Source organism: Xiphophorus couchianus, chromosome 19 (genome assembly GCF_001444195.1).
Source record: "Xiphophorus couchianus chromosome 19, X_couchianus-1.0, whole genome shotgun sequence".
Lineage (NCBI taxonomy): Eukaryota > Metazoa > Chordata > Actinopteri > Cyprinodontiformes > Poeciliidae > Xiphophorus > Xiphophorus couchianus.
This window is the reverse complement of record NC_040246.1, coordinates 13,587,404-13,603,750: the sequence shown is the minus strand read 5'-3', so window position 1 is coordinate 13,603,750 and position 16,347 is coordinate 13,587,404. Positions and strand designations below refer to the sequence as shown.

The following is a 16,347-nucleotide window of genomic DNA, read 5'->3' as shown; positions in this document are numbered from 1 at the left end:
CGGGGGTGTCTTCTTTTTTGTTTGCGTCTCTCTTTTTGTTTGCTGCATTTTATTCGCGGTTTGCTTGCCGCATTTAATTTATGCGCGTGCTTTTTGTTTGTTTGCATGTTTTCTCTTTTGCTGCGCATTTGCACCTGTCGGCCACCGTAAATTTTCTGATATTTTAAAGACAAGTGAAAAAAAATTATGCAAAAAATAGCAATAAATTTCTAGCAGAAGAAAATGTTCAAATCCTTTTTTCCTGTTAAGATTTTTTACACCAATACTTACAATACAGGTTAACGTACTTCATTAACATGCGTTTTCAGTGTGGCCAGCACCTCCAATGCTGGCCACAACAGTGTTGGCGATCGCTGTAAAACCAGATGCACCTGCAGGGCAAAAAGCCCATAAACTAACCAAACAGGATTATTGAAGTTGTAAGAGGAAAAACATAAGCTCTAGTGGCGCAGCTGGTTCAGCAGACAGAAAATAGCAAAGCTTATATGTACAATCATTTTAAAAGAAAGTTTAGAGGTATGTCTGTATCGTATGCATTTTGCCTTAAAATGTTTATTATCAAATGAAGTTCATTGCAGTGAGAAGATTATGTAGAAATTGTACAAAATTTAAAGTAAATTTAGTAAAATTACTCCTAAAAGTAAAAATTATGCAAGTAAATGTAACTACTACAACTGGGATTAATAGGCATCACTATGAATATCTGAGCAACAATGACACAACCAGTTTTATTCAGGAAATTTGTTCCAAATTTTATTGGAAAAACAAATCCAAATAATCCTGTTTCAAAATAAAGTGGTGCATTAGTGTGTTAATTAATTCCTGTTGTGTTTTTGTCCCGCCCTCTCGCACTCCAACCCATTCTCACTCCCAACTGGTCATGAGAATGTGCTGCGCACTCCGGTTGATCACCCTTGTTCTCCTTTCAGTTCCTCTTTTTCCCAACCTTTCCTCTCCCATCTACTTGAGACACATTACACCTCTACAGGTCAACAACCTTCATTAAACTCTGACCAACTTTAACTGAGCTTATAGGTCATTTCTAATTCGCAAATACACTAAACATGATTGTTACTGATTATTGTTACAATTACCAATAAGTAATGCTACTTCACAGTACTTTTACACTGTAGGCCAGTCAAAATAATATTTCCTAATTTCACATAACCTTTTGTTATTTCAAAACATTTTTGTTATTTAAATACTCCTTCAACTTGGACTTCCCATGGGAGGGAGGCCAAACACGACACACGACACTCCATACCATTTACCGGAATAAATATTTTCTTTATTCAGGTAGTAAGGGATTATTTTCCTTAAATATGTAAGATTCCATGTACAGTTGAAACCAGAAGTTTACATATGCTTATTTGCTACATGTAAATTTATGGTTTCAACTGAAAAAAAGCAAAATCAAAAAGGTAATTTCAAATCTGTAGCGCAAGGCAGCTCAGGAAAAAAAAAATACAGACCCAGAGGGGAATGTATACAAATTTTGTTTTACATTATTGCCAATTATAGCCATGAATCATGATTCTTCTATTTCACAACTATGCTTTGTATTGATGCATCACACAGGGTAATAATATATTTTAAACTTTATGTAAAGATATTAATGAAATTTGATTTCTGTCTCATTTGGTTAACTGGAGCACCAACGAAACAGAAATGAGATGATGAAGTGGCTCTTTTAGCTCCCCACCAATCAAATGTATAGCGTGGGTCACCAATACTGGGAAAGCAAGAATAATAATTAACGTATTGACCACAAAAATAAAGCTCCTGCAGCGATGCCAAACAGAAAGGCTTCCATCTGTTCCTCCCTTTTTTTTTGTTCCCTTCGTTTCTGAAAGATGTTTGACAGCCATCCAAATCCAGCTCCAACAAAGGTTCCAAGAGCATCTCCAATGCTGGCCACAACAGTGTTGGCGAACGCTGTAAAACCAGATGCACCTGTAGGGAAAAAAGCCCATAAACTAACCAAACAGGATTATTGAAGTTGTAAGGGGAAAAACATAAGCTCTAGCGGGTTTCTTCTTTTTTTTTAAGCAGAGTTTGCGAAGCTGAAGTCAGGTTACAGTAAACATAGTTGTGTGATAAGCCTTATTAATGCCAGTATAAATTTCAAATGTTCCCCATTTGATGTGAACAGGAAGAAATGTGTATTTGCTGCTTCCTTGTTTATGGATGTTGGAAAAAGTGCAATATTAACAAACACAGTAGGAGATTAGGGTGTGTCAACTGTATAAAGTTAAATGAAATAAATCCCTGCTGTTGCTACTACTAGAAAAGTAGCTGCTATTTTGAGCAGAACAGTATTTTATCTAGTTTAAAAAGGCAAGCAAAATTCTTAAAACTAGAATCAAATCAACTATAGCGTTGACTACAGCATTAGATACCTGCAGATTGTAGAATCGCCACCAGGCTTCCTGCTGCCACCCCTCCTCCGTTAGCGGTGGCAGCAGCAGACATCATGCTTGCAGCGTAGGAGCCCGCTGCTATCCCAGCTGAGGTGAAACCGATGACACTCAAGGCCACAGGAGCCATGAGCACTGCACCCATTGCTCCTACTGCATGCAAAGCACATTTTACTGATGTTAGAATATATGTTGATATTCCTGTGAGTTCACCAAGAAAATTATTTCATTTGAAGCCAAACGGAGTTGATGCTTTATTTCCAGGAAGCTCTAAACGCAATATGTGTCCTGAGTGACCTTTGATAGGTCCTCATCTCATCAGGATGAGATCTAAAAAGATTTTGTCCTTGCACCTGTAATCAGATGTTCACACTTTTTTTTTAAAGAAAAAAAAGATGCACAAACTTAAAATTATCTAACTTTTTTCACAAGGTTGCAAAACTAGATATTACAAATAATATGTGTAGCCCCATTTGTCCTGTTATGGCATGAAGAAATTGATAAACCCGGGCATCTACCTGCTCCTCCTGTGATGGCAGCAGTTTCTGTTAAAAAAGAAAAATAAAATAGAAAATGTAAAGTGTAGTAAAATAATAATAGATTCATATACAAATTGTATAATAATATAAATTATATAAGGAATCTCTATCAGCAGTTCTCATCTGGGTGGACTAAGCTGCGGTTCTGGGCTGAACCTGAACCTGAACCTGAGGTCCTGAGCGTCTCACGTCTTCAAAAAATATTGGGAACCCCTATTAGTAGTCTAAACCGCTTCTGACAAAATAATAAATAATAAACAGTATCTATATCATTGCAAAGAATAAAGTATATTCTACTCAACACACTTACCAAGACCCATAACTTGCTCTTAAGCAGTTTGTTTGTTACCAGCAGACAGAGAAACCTGTTCTCGCAACCGACAAGTGCTATTTTAGACAACTGTTCTAATTCCTGTTGCATTCAATGCAACTCGGCATTCTGAAATAAAGCAAAAACATGTTGCTAGTCGAGGATAAAAAGTCTACATTGATTTTTATTCAATGTAGAACAGTAAACACTTTCTAAAAAATTCTTAAATGTATAACAAAGCCACCTTCCATGGACAGCTAATTTCATTTATTTATTTTAGATTGTTCCCAATGTTCTCAAATACAACTTAAATATTAGTTACCTAATAAAAAACAGAGGAGACACGCTCTCCTTTGCCAATATTGTAATTAATATCTCGTCTTTTATTCTTATTTCTTTTTTTGTTGACTGTTTGGCTGCAAAGGAACTTGCTTCAAACTTTTAGCACACATTCAGATTATTTTCAAGCATACGTGTTGTTTTCTGAGCAGCAGTAGCTGAGCATATAAAAACAAGTCTGCTGTTTTCATATGTAAGGCTGATCACATGGTAGATTGTGCGCATGCGCTGCTCGTTGATGGAGTAAATATGGCCACTGGTACCATCAGCTGGTAGCGCAGCAAAGCCCAAAGCTGCCGCTGTTTGCTGCAGAAACCACCGACTGTCAGCTGTCCGTCACCCGCTGCAGTTTGTCAGGAAACCCGGGGCTCGATGTCTGTGGCCAATGCAAAACACACCGTTCTGGATCCGGTAAGAGGTTTCGTTTATTGTTGATGTTCACAGCCGTTCCTAATGAACTCTCGTAATTTCTCAGCTTAAGCCGCTACTGTTCTCATTTGATTAATCTGTCTCGAGTATGAGGGACGTTTTAGCTCTCAAATATTAAGCAGAAGCCAGACCGTCAGTGTAGACACAGTGGTTTTAACTTTACTTTCCTTTTTAGGTGATCCCGTACACTGGTCCCATACCTGGAGGCCTGCATCCAGGGGAGATCATCATCATCCAGGGTACTGTGCCACCAGAAGCTGACAGGTGATTTTTCCAATCAAACTGAGCAGATGGCATTTATAGAGCTGTCTGTTGTGTTCAGAAACATTTAAACTCGAACCTTTTTACTAGAGCCTTCCCAACTTTCCACACCTATTGGTGATTCTGCATAAATTAGAGTATATTTAATAATGACGTAAAGCACTTTGAAATGCTTTGCTGCTGAAATATGCTGTACAAATAAAATTTGATTTTGATTTGATCTTTGAAAACTTGACTTAGTTCAGTGAAAAGGGAATTGCAACAAATGTATGTCAGCCTACTAAAAAAGCATATACACAGCATATACACTGTGGAGAGTATATGCACTCAATACAAGAATCCTGTTGCATGAATTACTGCATCAGTGCAGCATGGCATGGACACCATCATCCTGTGGCACTGCTGAGAAGTTTAAATGGATGTATGTATGTGCCTGAGCGTGTGTTTATAACTTTAACCATGACTTTGTGTGTTCGTCCTCTCTGCAGGTTTCAGGTGGACCTGTCAAGCGGCTGCAGCACCAAACCACGCTCAGACGTCGCTCTCCACTTCAGCCCTCGTTTCAGTGACTCCCCTTGTGTGGTCTGTAACTCTCTGCTGCAGGAGGAGTGGGGTAAAGAGGAGACGCTCCACCAGCTGCCCTACAAACGTGGAGCCCCCTTCGAGACCATCATTCTAGTAAACAAGAATGGCTTTAAGGTGAAGCAGCCCTACATCAGCCTGTGTGTGCTGTAGCTGAAGAACATAAACTAACTGAATGTCTGGCTTTACCTGTAGGTGGCAGTAAATGGTACTCACCTGCTGGAATACAAACACAGAATTCCTCTGACCAGGGTCGACACGTTTTCTATTTCTGGGAATGTCAGGGTTCACGCTATTGGCTATATCCCAAACTCAGTAACTAACTCCTTTCTAATTTTCTTTTTTTTTTTTCTCTCTCTCTCTTTTTCTTCTGAATCATTTCTAAACATGTTTTTCTCTTTTAGGCAATATACTCAGAGTCAGGTGATTTGGTGAGTTTCTTCTGTTTTTTTAGCGGGTCCATGAAGTTAGAATTTTCTTGGTGTCTTATGACGCAATAAAAACTGCATCACACGTCCTGAATGTTTATGGGTCTGTGGTCACCCAAGTTTATTTACCATGCTGTAGACTTTATTACAGTTTCTTTGGGCAGGTATTCTCAATGAATCCTACAAATCAAAGTAAGGATGATGTAAATAAGCTATAGTTGCTATGGTTGTTGCGTGGTGAATAATTCAATTTTTCAAAGTTTCATCATCATACTTTCTTTTAAAACCTAGTCTAAACTCAATGATTGGTTAATTCTATCAACTGATTACAAGGTGCGTATTTTTTAAATTTTAAAAAAAAATTGTTTTGTGTATCAACCGTAGTAGACAGTGTCACGCGGTCAATCACGTCCTTCACTAAGACATAGTCACTCTCATAGTCACTCTCAGCAGCTGAATCGGTCACTCTTAATCTAAAACTCTGAGAATACAGGCCCTTAACTTTATATTTGCGCTACGTGTAAATAGCGGATGCGCTGTGCATCCGGAAAGGATACACAGCACTTTGTTTTTCTTTAATTTGTTACATTACAAACTTATTCCTAATTGTAATAAATTAATCTATTGCATAAAACTTCTACACACCAAATACCCCATTATGACATTGTGGAGCTTTTTGCAAAACTATAAAACCAAGAAATCACATTTATTCACAGCCTTTTAAACTTTTTTTCCACATTGTCATAATGGAGCCTTTGTATGTAGAATTGAGACATGAGGTTAGTACAACTTGGAATAAGACTGACATAAAATGAAGCGCTGTGAATACTTTCCATATGCAGCTCAGTCATAGAAGCTCATGTGACAAACTTGGAGAAAAATAATAGCGACAGTTAACGTTGTTGTTACAGGGTCTTCCTTACAAAGGCAGTATACTCAAAGGACTGAACCCAGGACAGCACATCACAATAAAAGGACAGGTCAGCATGTACCCTCACAGGTATGCAAATGTATTCAAATTCTTTGAACTTTTCATTTGTCACATTACAATTATTAACATTCTATGGAATAATACAAATTGTGTGATGTAGCTGAATTATTTTAGTAAGACTTTTTTTTTCTAAATCTAATATCCATTACATTCTATAAAAAAGAAATAAATATTTTTACCTGTGTTCCAGTTTCACTGTCAACCTCTGCAACAGCAAGACGGAGAACATTGCTCTCCATCTGAACCCCCGGATGAAGTCGGGCGTGTTCATCAGGAACTCGTACCTGGACGGATCCTGGGGTCAGGAGGAGAGGGAGCTGCCCTTCTTTCCCTTCTCGCCGGGCGAATACTTTGAGGTAGGAGAAATCAGCAACTTTCAAGATTTTAGAGACGCACAAATTAGTTTTCCCATTTTTACCTTAAGAGCTATCATTGACCACATAAATATTACAAATGAAAACAGAATCATTCACTGACGACAAAAAAAAAGTGGCCCAATTCTGGTCAGTTCATCTTTGAACTTTCACCTCGGTGCGTTCTGGATTAGTATTCCTCAACATTTCTTCCCTCTCCAGATGCTCCTGCTCTGTCAGCCCCATCAGTTCAAGCTGGCAGTGAACGGGTCACACCTGTTCGAGTTCAGGCACCGGGTGCAGGACCTGAGCAGCATCGACCAGCTGGAGATCATGGGAGACCTGGAGCTCAATGATGTGAAGTTATGGTGACTCAAAGCCAACGCGTTATTGGTCAGGGTTCAGTTAGCTTACAAGTTTATTTGACCCACAGGATAGACGTCAGGTTTGAATTTCAGGTCTAAGCTAATCTAGCACTGTTATTGTGGTTGATGAGGTTCGTCTTTGTGGTCCTGATTGGACAGATTCATTGATGACAGAAAACAGGACACACATATTTAAGCACTTAAGCTTAGCTTATAATTTAAATTATATTCAGGTTTTAAACGGAGACAATGAATATTCGTTTTTTGGTGCAATGTGCAATACAGAAAAACAAAACATCTGTATAACTAATCTCATCTTTGCACCATCATTGTGCACGATTGTAGTTTACATTTCATTAACGTATTTTATCAAAAAACTAATTTTCGAATTTAAAAGAGCCCGTTCTTTATCCTTTTCAAATAAACTTGTTTAATTTCTGTAGAAATATCAGATGCACTTCATACAACGACTCATCATGTGAAGACTCAGCCAATATTAAATAATCTGTGTTCCAGGGTGACTATTTAAAATCTAATATATCTCTAAAGTCAAAAATAGATATCAATTCTGGATTGTCTGTATTGCCTTCTGTAGTGAAGAAGAGAAATGGCTCTTGTATCCTCCATGTTTTGATAAATAAAAGACAACCGAATGTCTTACTGATATTTTGTATTCTTGGGTTTGAGTTTAAGCTTTAAAAATTACAGCTGCTGCTACACAACGGCACAACTCTTAAGTTGTGTGCTTTTACCACAAACTGTAAGGCCTAAGGTGAAATGCAGAATCATTGAACTCCACGGCTCTCTGCTTTGACTGAAAATTTCTGTACTGCTTACTTTATTGTTTAGCTGAATACATGTTTACTAACCAATTCTAAACTCAGACTAGCAGAAAGGTTGATTTTGAAAACACTGCAGATCTAACTGTGAAACTAAGACTTTAACATTAAACCTGCAAACATTGAAGACAGGAAGGACAGAAAAGTGACAGACAAGAAGGATGAACACAGTAGAATATTTACACACAAAAAATATGTGAAAGCTCTTCAATCCTTTACGTCAATTTTAAAATATGAAATGTTCAATATGAAAGTATAGTAGGTTTTTTACATGGGACATTGAATATCCAGAAACTGGAAGGATGAATGGATACAAGGATTCAGACGACAGAAGGCAAAGAGGGACCACAAGGACAAAGAGGAAAAAGATAAAAAATAATATAAAGAGAGAGAGATGGAGGGAACACACAAGGAGGTAAGATCACTACATTTTGACAGAGAGAATAAAGTATGGAAATAATTATCATCCAGATCTGGCTGTGAAGTAGTGAAAGTCCATATTTCTTTGGTTTGGAAGACAGAAGTGATGAAGGATGAAAAACATGGAAGAATTAAAGTGGAACAAATGTTATAACGTTTAGAAAATGTGTCAAGAAATACAAATCTTTCTGCCTGGTCTGTCCATATTTACCCAGACCTAGAAAAAATAACTGATATCAGTTTCAAACTTCTCCAGAAAGTAGGACAACCAGAAAGGAGAACCAACAGATGCAACAGGCTGACCACAAGGTCAACACGCAGCAGACACGACATACTCACTGATCCTGAGGTTGGACTCCGAGCTGAAAGGGAACATCTCTATATTTAACCCTGCTGATACAAACAACGCTGTTACCTGCAGTACGCATGATCAACCACAAAGTGGCAGCAGAGAGCTAATAGTTTTTACCTTCCTCTGGAAACTACTGGTCTGATCTTAAAATGAGTGGGCACAATACGAACTCACCATACACACTCATGCTTTAAATTTATATGCACTAGAATCTGGTAAAAAGTTGGTGTTTTATTAATATCCACAGGAAATATAATTTGTAAGAGTTGTAGTAACTATGGTACAGTTCAACAGTCTTTGATTTCTTTTACATAGAAAAAGCAGGATGATATGCAACATAATGACATAAACCATCACAATGCTGAGAATAAAGGCAGGAGACATGGTCAGATCAGCAACAGGCAAGTCGGTTCAATTATATTTAACAAAAATCCGGTCCGATCCAGTGGCAGAAATGCAGCTTTCTGACCTGAAGTGTTGAATCAGTTCCTTTGTTTTTGCTCAAAATGGCTTACAGGCATAGATACCGCTTTGAAAAGCAAAGTCCAGTTTGCAGATTATCAAATTAAAGTTGTCTAATCTTCCCTTGAAGTACAAAATAAACCCAACAGTTTATCTCTGAGTTGTCACACACAAGCTGTAACTTTTCTCTCACAGTTCCAGCAGACAGGTTTGGCAACATGATGGCTGAGGAAAACACGTTTTTCTGCACTTCAGATAGCTTCAACACAGTTCTAGCAGCTGGAGTCTGTAATTCAAGAGGAAGTCAGCCAATACCAAAGCAGCTCAGGAGAGTTTTAAGTCTTCAGAAGGAGTTGGGTTTATATATCCCACTGTCAGACAGAGCTGAGCTTCACCAACCCCCTGACCGAGTCCTCGTGTAACGAGTCTTGGCTGGCCGGGTTGTAGAAACTGGCCTGCACCGTGTGGCTGTGGCCCAGCGGGCTGCCGCAGTGAAGCATGCCCGGCGGTGATGGCACTTCCTCTGGCGTGAGATAGTGGTGGACGGCTGCCTGCTCCTGGAGGGGGTGCGTGTGGTTTAGTGTGTGTCCGTGGATCGGCAGCATGTCTGCGGCCTCGTGGCAGCTCAGGCTGGGAGTGGACGTCGGCGGGGTTGGCTGGCCAAGGGGCAGCGAGGTGCAAGGCCCGCCCAGCGTGAGGGAGGCCCGGGCGGGCAGAGACGTCCCGTTTTCAGGGGAAGACGTTATGATGACTGGCTCGCTGCTTTGCTGCTGGAGGAGGGGGGTGGCGGCAGCCTGCAAAACGAATTTGGTGCTCTGAATGCACTGGTCTTGATCACACTGAGGAAAAACAAAACAACAACATGCAAGGGGGTGGCGGGGGTGTACAACGCACAAAGACAGACAAGACACCATACAGACGACAGGAGAAATGAAGGAAATCAGAACATGAAGGGGGAGGTGATTGGATAAGAGGGAGAAAGAGAAATAAATGTTAGTAGCATTGTTAGAAATGCAGAAAACACAAAAGAGAAAACCCAAAGGCAGAGCTACTCAATCCCCACTTCATGGTTTATTTATCTGTAATGTATCGGTCTGGGTTAGGACTTCAACTTTGCTACAGAATTAGCTTAAACCCCAACAGCCAGTTATCACCAGAGTGTAATCATCAGCTGAACAAAGGTGACAGCCTTTCATTCCACAGCACTCAAGAGACCTTCTGACGAAAAGAGCAAAGGTCAGGCCTCAACTGCTCACCTTTCTGTCTCAATGTCACTGACCTAAAAAGAACAGATGACACTTGTGACTCCAAAACAACAAAACTCGTTTCCCCCCCAATAACATTTCTATTAATGGCTCTTTATAGGTTTTCACATGTTGTGGTCAGATGTATTTAACTGGGATTTTAACCAACAAACATGTACATTGTTGTGAACTAGAAGAAAAGGAATACATGGTTTTCAAAATGTTTTTCCAAATTAAAGCTGAAGTTTTCAGCATTTGAATTCACCTCCATTTACTCTGATGTTCCTAAAATAAAATCCAGAGCAAGTTTCAGAACTTATCTACGTAGTAAAAAGACTAACGCACGCAGCAGGTCAGGGATAAAGTTGTGGAGAAGTTTTTAAAACATCCCAATCTCTGAATCTCTCAGAGCATTATTCAATCATCTAGACAGAGCATGGCATGCTAAAATGGGCATCGACATAAACGTAGAGGTTTGACAAGAAGAGCTTCATATAAAGAAACAGAAACAGATTTTTTTGCCTATATACAAAGTCCCTACTGTATGTGTGGAAAGAAAAGCACTGCATGTCGCAGGGAATAAAGTGTTAGATGCTGCAAAAGATTTAGTTCTGCAGGGAAGCTTCTGAAGAAGTACCCAGAAACCCAGTGGTTTAGATCAAAGCATGTTCATAGTTCTAGTTAAAGTACAGACATAATGGGCAACAATTTCAGCTCCAATGTGCAAACTGATTAAGATATACCCCAAAAGTACCTATAGGTATTATCATAACTATAGGTCAATGTTTATTTTCAACGGTGAGTTGAAAATAAATTGACCTCACAGAATTTGGATTTTTATTTGTTAAAAAATTGACACAGCCACGAATATTTGTTTATTCACTACACAATTCTTCACACGTGAAATCCAAACAAAATACAGGCAAGTTTGTGGTTTTTAATGTTATGAAAAGTGCCGCATTCTATGTGCAATACAGAAACCTCAGTCTGCTGTGTTCGCACCTTTAAGTAGAAAAAGAAAGTCAAACATCACTTAATTTTACTTTCCTTATAAACAATATTAACCAAGCGCCTCAGCACTTTCCCTTAGAAGGAATCGACAGAACAAGCAGGGACAAGACTGCTCAAACCAGCCTTGAACTGCAGGTGATCCAGAGAAAATGTGTTTTGGTTTGCTGACATGCAGCCATGATGACACAACAAACGTTTATATTTAAGAACTTAAGCTTTTATTTATGGTTCTCCTCTGCATCCCAACTTCACTCAGTTTCACCGATTACCCTTGGAAAACGGCATAGTCAGACTGCAGCATGGAATTCATTTCTCAGTATTTTTCTTTTTTTTGTTTGTTTCATTATAGATCGTTGTCATGTATCCGATCGCTTCAGAGTCATAAATTGAGATCCAAGATATTCATTTGAAAAGACCACTTAAAAAATGCATTACAAAGGTTTCTGGTGAAGATTTATTTATTTTTAAATCCATTGTGAATTAAAGATCTTCACTAATATAATTTAATATTAGTAGTGAGTATAATATATTCTGCAGTGGTATGTTGGCATTTTAAAACCTCTGGCATGTGGTTGCATTTCTTTTACTTCAACTCCTTTTATACAGTAAGATTGATCAGATTTATACGTCTTAAAATCTATAAAAGATTTTCAAGCCAAATCTTGTACATAAATTCTCTTGAGAGGGTTTGGGAAAGGCAGCAAACTCAGCAATAAAATCACTTTGACATGTTTATTTGTTGCTTTGTCTTAAGGGCCTTGTAGTTCCATCACAGCTGTACTATCTAGAAGGTTTGAGAAATTAATACCAATAAATTCCTCTGAGAATAAATAAAATGACAAAAAACGTGATGCAACAAGTCAGATGTTCACACTTCAGAGCTATTACAAGGTTTTTGCAGGGAACTTGGAGTTAAATCTTTAAAGAGAAGTTTGAAATCAGACCAATTTAAATTTAAATAACTGAACTAATAATGCATATTTAACTTCACAAGGCAAGAAAACATTTTTAAACCTAAATTTGTGTGCTTTGGCAAGTGAGCTTTAGACCAAAGCGGTCAAACTTCAGCCAAACCCTGAGCAGTTAGTTTCATAAAAGTTACTGGTGCACATTTTAACAGAATACTGAACTAGATATAAATAAACCCATCCTGGCTGAAGAAGGCAGTGGTGAATAATGTAAGAAGACTATGTTGATTTTAATTGCCTAAATATTCAATAAATCTGTTTTAGCAGTAGTGGAGAAAGCTGCATTTCTGGGAATGAATTTTTGTTTCCTTCATTCTCACAGTAGAACATCCACATACCTCTGCCAGAACTACAAACCACGAAATTTGTTTCTTAAATTAGTTATTTTTCCTTACAAAAGTACAAATTCAATATTTCTACTAATGTAATTTAAGACCTAGTACCAATAACTTGCCTCCATTTAATTAGAATTACAAAATGTAATATTTTTACAAGATCTTGCAGAAACCCTGTAGTACAATACGTCCGTTCCCCATTTATTTACTTACTTATTAGTTTGTAGTTATTCAATTTAAAAAGGTCTTAATATGAGACAAAACTCACAAGTCAGTGATGTTTATCTCCCATTTAGGTTTTCTAAATGGAAGATAAACACTTTATAGAGTCCAGCCTGAGCAAGAAACTAGAATTAAAAACTGTCTCTTTTTGAGTGACATTTTTCACTAGAGATCTGAGCTGTTATGACAAAGAAAAAGTCATGCAACTGAAGGAAGGAAATTGAGCAGTAAAACTGAAAATAATGTGGGTTTAACAGTCTCTCATGGTGAAATGATCAACACGGAAATAGTGGTTGACCACATTGGTCTCTGGGTGTCAGAGACCAATGTAAAAGGAAGTAAGGGTGAAAACTGCATCATGACATAAACAACAGGTTTTTTCCATCCTACTCAGAGACTGTAGATGTTTAGATTCTATCTAATTAAAGACTGGAGTCAATGTTCAGGTGGCGACACAAAGAAGTGCTTAGGCCTCTCCTCAACTGAGGCGAATCCAGAAAGGAGGGGTTTGTTATCAAGGTGTGACGTGCCTTCATATTATCCATCGTTACCATAGCAACAGCTTAAAAGGCCCCTCTCTGCATGGCAGCCTGTCAGGCTTCTGAGCAGCTTCACAGACAAAACACATCACAAGGAAGCGGAGCTTTCATCGTCAGACAAATGGAAACATCTAGATGCGTTTTGAAACTCCGCTAAAAATGGCAAACCCAACATGCGACAAAACAAGGGAACATTTGCGATTTGTTTACTTGGCTCCAAACACATCTTGGTGTTACATAATAGAAGTGGACTATTGTCTGGATGACTGGTAAGAACTTTTGTAATGCAATGCAAGTTTTACAGGCCAGCTACAGCAGACGGATGGCCGTTATTTCTGGATGCGCTAACGTAGGGGAATGCACCTTCGGCTTTCCTCCCAACACACACATCTGACGTTGAGACAGCTCACACTCATGAAAAAGCAAGTATGATGAGGTCAAGATTGGTGAGAACAAAGAGGGCAACTGTGATGCACAGTGGAAGAAGTGAAAAGGCGAGATTGCAATGTGTGAGGTAAACACCAGTTGCCTCCATTCAAGCGTCAGAGTGACACAGACATCGCCTGAACAACACCAACTACATTCTCCCAAACTGACGCTACTTTAAAGAAAAGGGTTGTTGACCTTTGGAGCACAATGGACCGACTCATTGTCCAACTCATGTCGCTCTGCAATGTGGAGATTTTCAGCGTGGTGGCAGGGAAAAAACCCCAAAAACACTCAGCACTGCTTCTGTTGACCTAATTTACAAGCAACACTGAGCGTCTCCTACTCAGCTGAAATTATTGCTGACTTGCTCGCTGGAATCCAGAGCAAAACCATCAATTTAAATCTAGAGAGAAACACCAACTAGATTTACTTTCTCTGATGTGAGCAATAAAGATGAGTGGAGTTTGTTGTGTGGTGGGTTATTTAGTGAAATTAACCACATGTGGACAAATAGCTTAAATTATCTTGGGTTGTTTCGTAAAAATATGCGCAACATCTTCAAATTTAAGCATGACTTTTCCTGTTTTCAGTCAGTTACGATCGCCAAAATTATTTATATTTGTTATATGCCAGAAAAATAAGGCAACTTAATGCTTGCACACTAAAATTAACCCACCTTTACACAACTTGGAAAAACCCAGAAGATGGTGTCATGGGTTTGTAAGCCACTGATAAAATAATCCACATTATTTGAGTTTATCGGAGGCACGCCTATAGACATTTTTAAGGCAACACCTCAAACACACTCCTTCCTTGTGATATCAACTAAATACAAGAAAACTAAAGAAATCAGCTAAAACACCAGGAACACAAGTCATGGCTCCAAACGTGTGGTTCAGCAATAAATTAAACAATTTATTATCTTTAATTATCTAGCTATGAACAATACACAAATCTGTGTGTGTACCCTTAGAAGTGTTTCCTTATTTTAGCATATTTAGAGTTCTTCAAAACCAGTAATACCTTTATGAAATGTTCCCAAATCCTAAGTACCCTCCACAAACTGCAGTGTGTTGTGTTAGGATTTGTAAAACAACTTTTCACAGCAATTACAGACGCAAGGCCTAAGCAATTCTAATATGTATATGCTTTGATCTAAACCAAAATCAACAAACCAGAGAGGCATTTTTGCCTTTGGTTCAGCTAAACATAATGTGCTCAAAAGGAATCTGAAAAAAATAGCTTATTTTTACTCGTACCCACGATATGAAGATTTAGATTTTTCAAGTAAAGAACAATTTTATTCTTATTTTTAGTTTTCAAACATTTTTCTTCAAAAGAATATTCAATCTTTAAAAAAATTACTTTATAAAAAAGGAATATTCCTTACACAATTAGTGTCATTCTTTGTGGAAATATTGAACATATTGCTTGAAAACACCTTAGAAAAACTGCAAAAGTTAGGATTTATTTTTAACCATCTTCACATTTTAAAATTAAATTCTTTGACCAGAGCTGCCAAGAGCGATGTTACTAAAGCGTCACATGCAGTTTGCTGCTCTGTGCAACAGAGATTAGAAAAGATTTGTTCAATTGAAATAGTGAGATGGCAAGGGGATCCTGTTTTCACCTCTGCTCCATTTTTGACAAAACTCTGCACGTAAACCAGCTGAGCACAACTGTATAAACATCCACATCAACTGGTGAAACTCAAATCTGTATTTTTCACTTTTATTAAATCTCCCTGAGGAAACAAGAGGGGTCTCAGGTCTGTGTCTTACCATGTGGCTTTGCTGGGAATGGGTGGCACCATACATTGTGATGCCATTGGTAGGAGGTGCCATCTGTGGTGCGTCTGCTTCGATGAAGCCTCGTCTGTCAATGAGACTGCAGAGAAATGCAAGAATAGATGAGCTAAAGGTAACACAGCAAACAGCATAGTAGAGCAACAAGATTCCAAGATTATCTTTATTAAAACCATGATAATCTAATAAGACATTAAAGTTAGATAAACCGTCATAATTCCTTCAAGGTAGAGAGAATTATGACAGGTGAAATGACCCTTTATGTGCAAACACTGTAAATACTTTGATGCATAAAGTTGTGCACAAACTCTATTATTCAAGTCTTGACCAAGAGAGAGGCTGAGCGAGCACAGACCCCCATATTTCCGCCAACAGAGATCCATAAAACCAGAACTTGGTGATAAATCACTGCAGTCCTGCAGTGGGGCAGTGGAGTGAATCATTGTTTCTGTCCCATCGTTAATGCTGCAGAGCCCTGACGCGGCTGCTTAGACACCAACCTGCTGAACTCTGGTATGCACATGCACACGTGAGCGCTAATGGGCTACATACAGCACACAGAGGCCATTTATCAACCAGACAGAGGTTGATCAGATACAGAGTAATATCTAGCAGACAAGCATGCAGCTAGAGAGTTGTTAAACTGCATAAACAGGATAATCATTTCACACAAGGAAGTCTGGACAGACAGTTTCAGTGGGGCTGAG

The 16,347-nt window shown here is 38.5% G+C and overlaps 3 protein-coding genes across 7 annotated transcripts in view; 1 reads left to right on the top strand and 2 right to left on the bottom strand.

The window, feature by feature from the left end:
- Positions 1-215: 215 nt before the first annotated feature.
- Positions 216-3,381, bottom strand: LOC114134565 (interferon alpha-inducible protein 27-like protein 2A). Of its 2 annotated transcripts, none has more exons than XM_028001261.1 (4): positions 3,267-3,381; positions 2,936-2,962; positions 2,400-2,570; positions 216-371 (listed from the first exon to the last, which is right to left on the bottom strand). In XM_028001261.1, exons 1-4 carry the CDS (start codon positions 3,274-3,276, stop codon positions 292-294), a joined length of 288 nt encoding a protein of 95 aa, XP_027857062.1. In that variant the 5' UTR covers positions 3,277-3,381; the 3' UTR covers positions 216-291. The 2 variants fall into 2 exon arrangements, with proteins under 2 accessions (XP_027857062.1, XP_027857061.1); XM_028001260.1 differs by lacking the exon at positions 216-371 and adding an exon at positions 1,267-1,953 and having other exon boundaries at positions 3,267-3,377.
- A 425-nt stretch (positions 3,382-3,806) lies between these two features.
- lgals8b (galectin 8b) lies at positions 3,807-7,680 on the top strand. Of its 2 annotated transcripts, XM_028001258.1 has the most exons (8): positions 3,807-4,016; positions 4,210-4,298; positions 4,784-4,994; positions 5,073-5,192; positions 5,282-5,308; positions 6,217-6,305; positions 6,487-6,652; positions 6,872-7,680. In XM_028001258.1, the coding sequence occupies exons 1-8, from the start codon at positions 3,978-3,980 to the stop codon at positions 7,019-7,021; spliced, it is 891 nt and encodes a 296-aa protein (XP_027857059.1). In that variant the 5' UTR covers positions 3,807-3,977; the 3' UTR covers positions 7,022-7,680. The 2 variants fall into 2 exon arrangements, with proteins under 2 accessions (XP_027857059.1, XP_027857060.1); XM_028001259.1 differs by lacking the exons at positions 5,073-5,192; positions 5,282-5,308.
- Positions 7,681-8,836: 1,156 nt separating this feature from the next.
- Positions 8,837-16,347, bottom strand: part of LOC114134562 (probable palmitoyltransferase ZDHHC14) — a 48,757-nt gene continuing 41,246 nt past the window's right edge. Inside the window, exons 9-11 of one of the 3 annotated variants that reach the window (XM_028001256.1) lie at positions 15,617-15,722; positions 10,344-10,366; positions 9,683-9,881 (exon numbers count right to left, since the gene is read on the bottom strand). In XM_028001256.1, coding sequence (XP_027857057.1) covers positions 9,830-9,881; positions 10,344-10,366; positions 15,617-15,722 — 181 coding nt within the window. In that variant the 3' untranslated portion in view covers positions 9,683-9,829. Of the gene's footprint in view, positions 9,927-10,343; positions 10,367-15,616; positions 15,723-16,347 lie in introns of all 3 variants that reach the window. The other 2 variants (XM_028001254.1, XM_028001255.1) reach the window with 2 other exon arrangements.

Bases quoted from the DNA above. Each gene is read 5' to 3' on its own strand.
- lgals8b (XM_028001258.1), top strand. From the start codon at position 3,978: ATGTCTGTGGCCAATGCAAAACACACCGTTCTGGATCCG. The intron at 4,017-4,209 runs GTAAGAGGTTTC...TTTCCTTTTTAG, and splicing joins AACACACCGTTCTGGATCCG to GTGATCCCGTACACTGGTCC. The intron at 6,653-6,871 runs GTAGGAGAAATC...TTCCCTCTCCAG, and splicing joins CGCCGGGCGAATACTTTGAG to ATGCTCCTGCTCTGTCAGCC.
- LOC114134565 (XM_028001260.1), bottom strand. The intron at 2,571-2,935 runs GTAGATGCCCGG...CTTTGCATGCAG, and splicing joins TGCCATCACAGGAGGAGCAG to TAGGAGCAATGGGTGCAGTG. The intron at 1,954-2,399 runs GTATCTAATGCT...TTTTCCCTACAG, and splicing joins GGCGATTCTACAATCTGCAG to GTGCATCTGGTTTTACAGCG.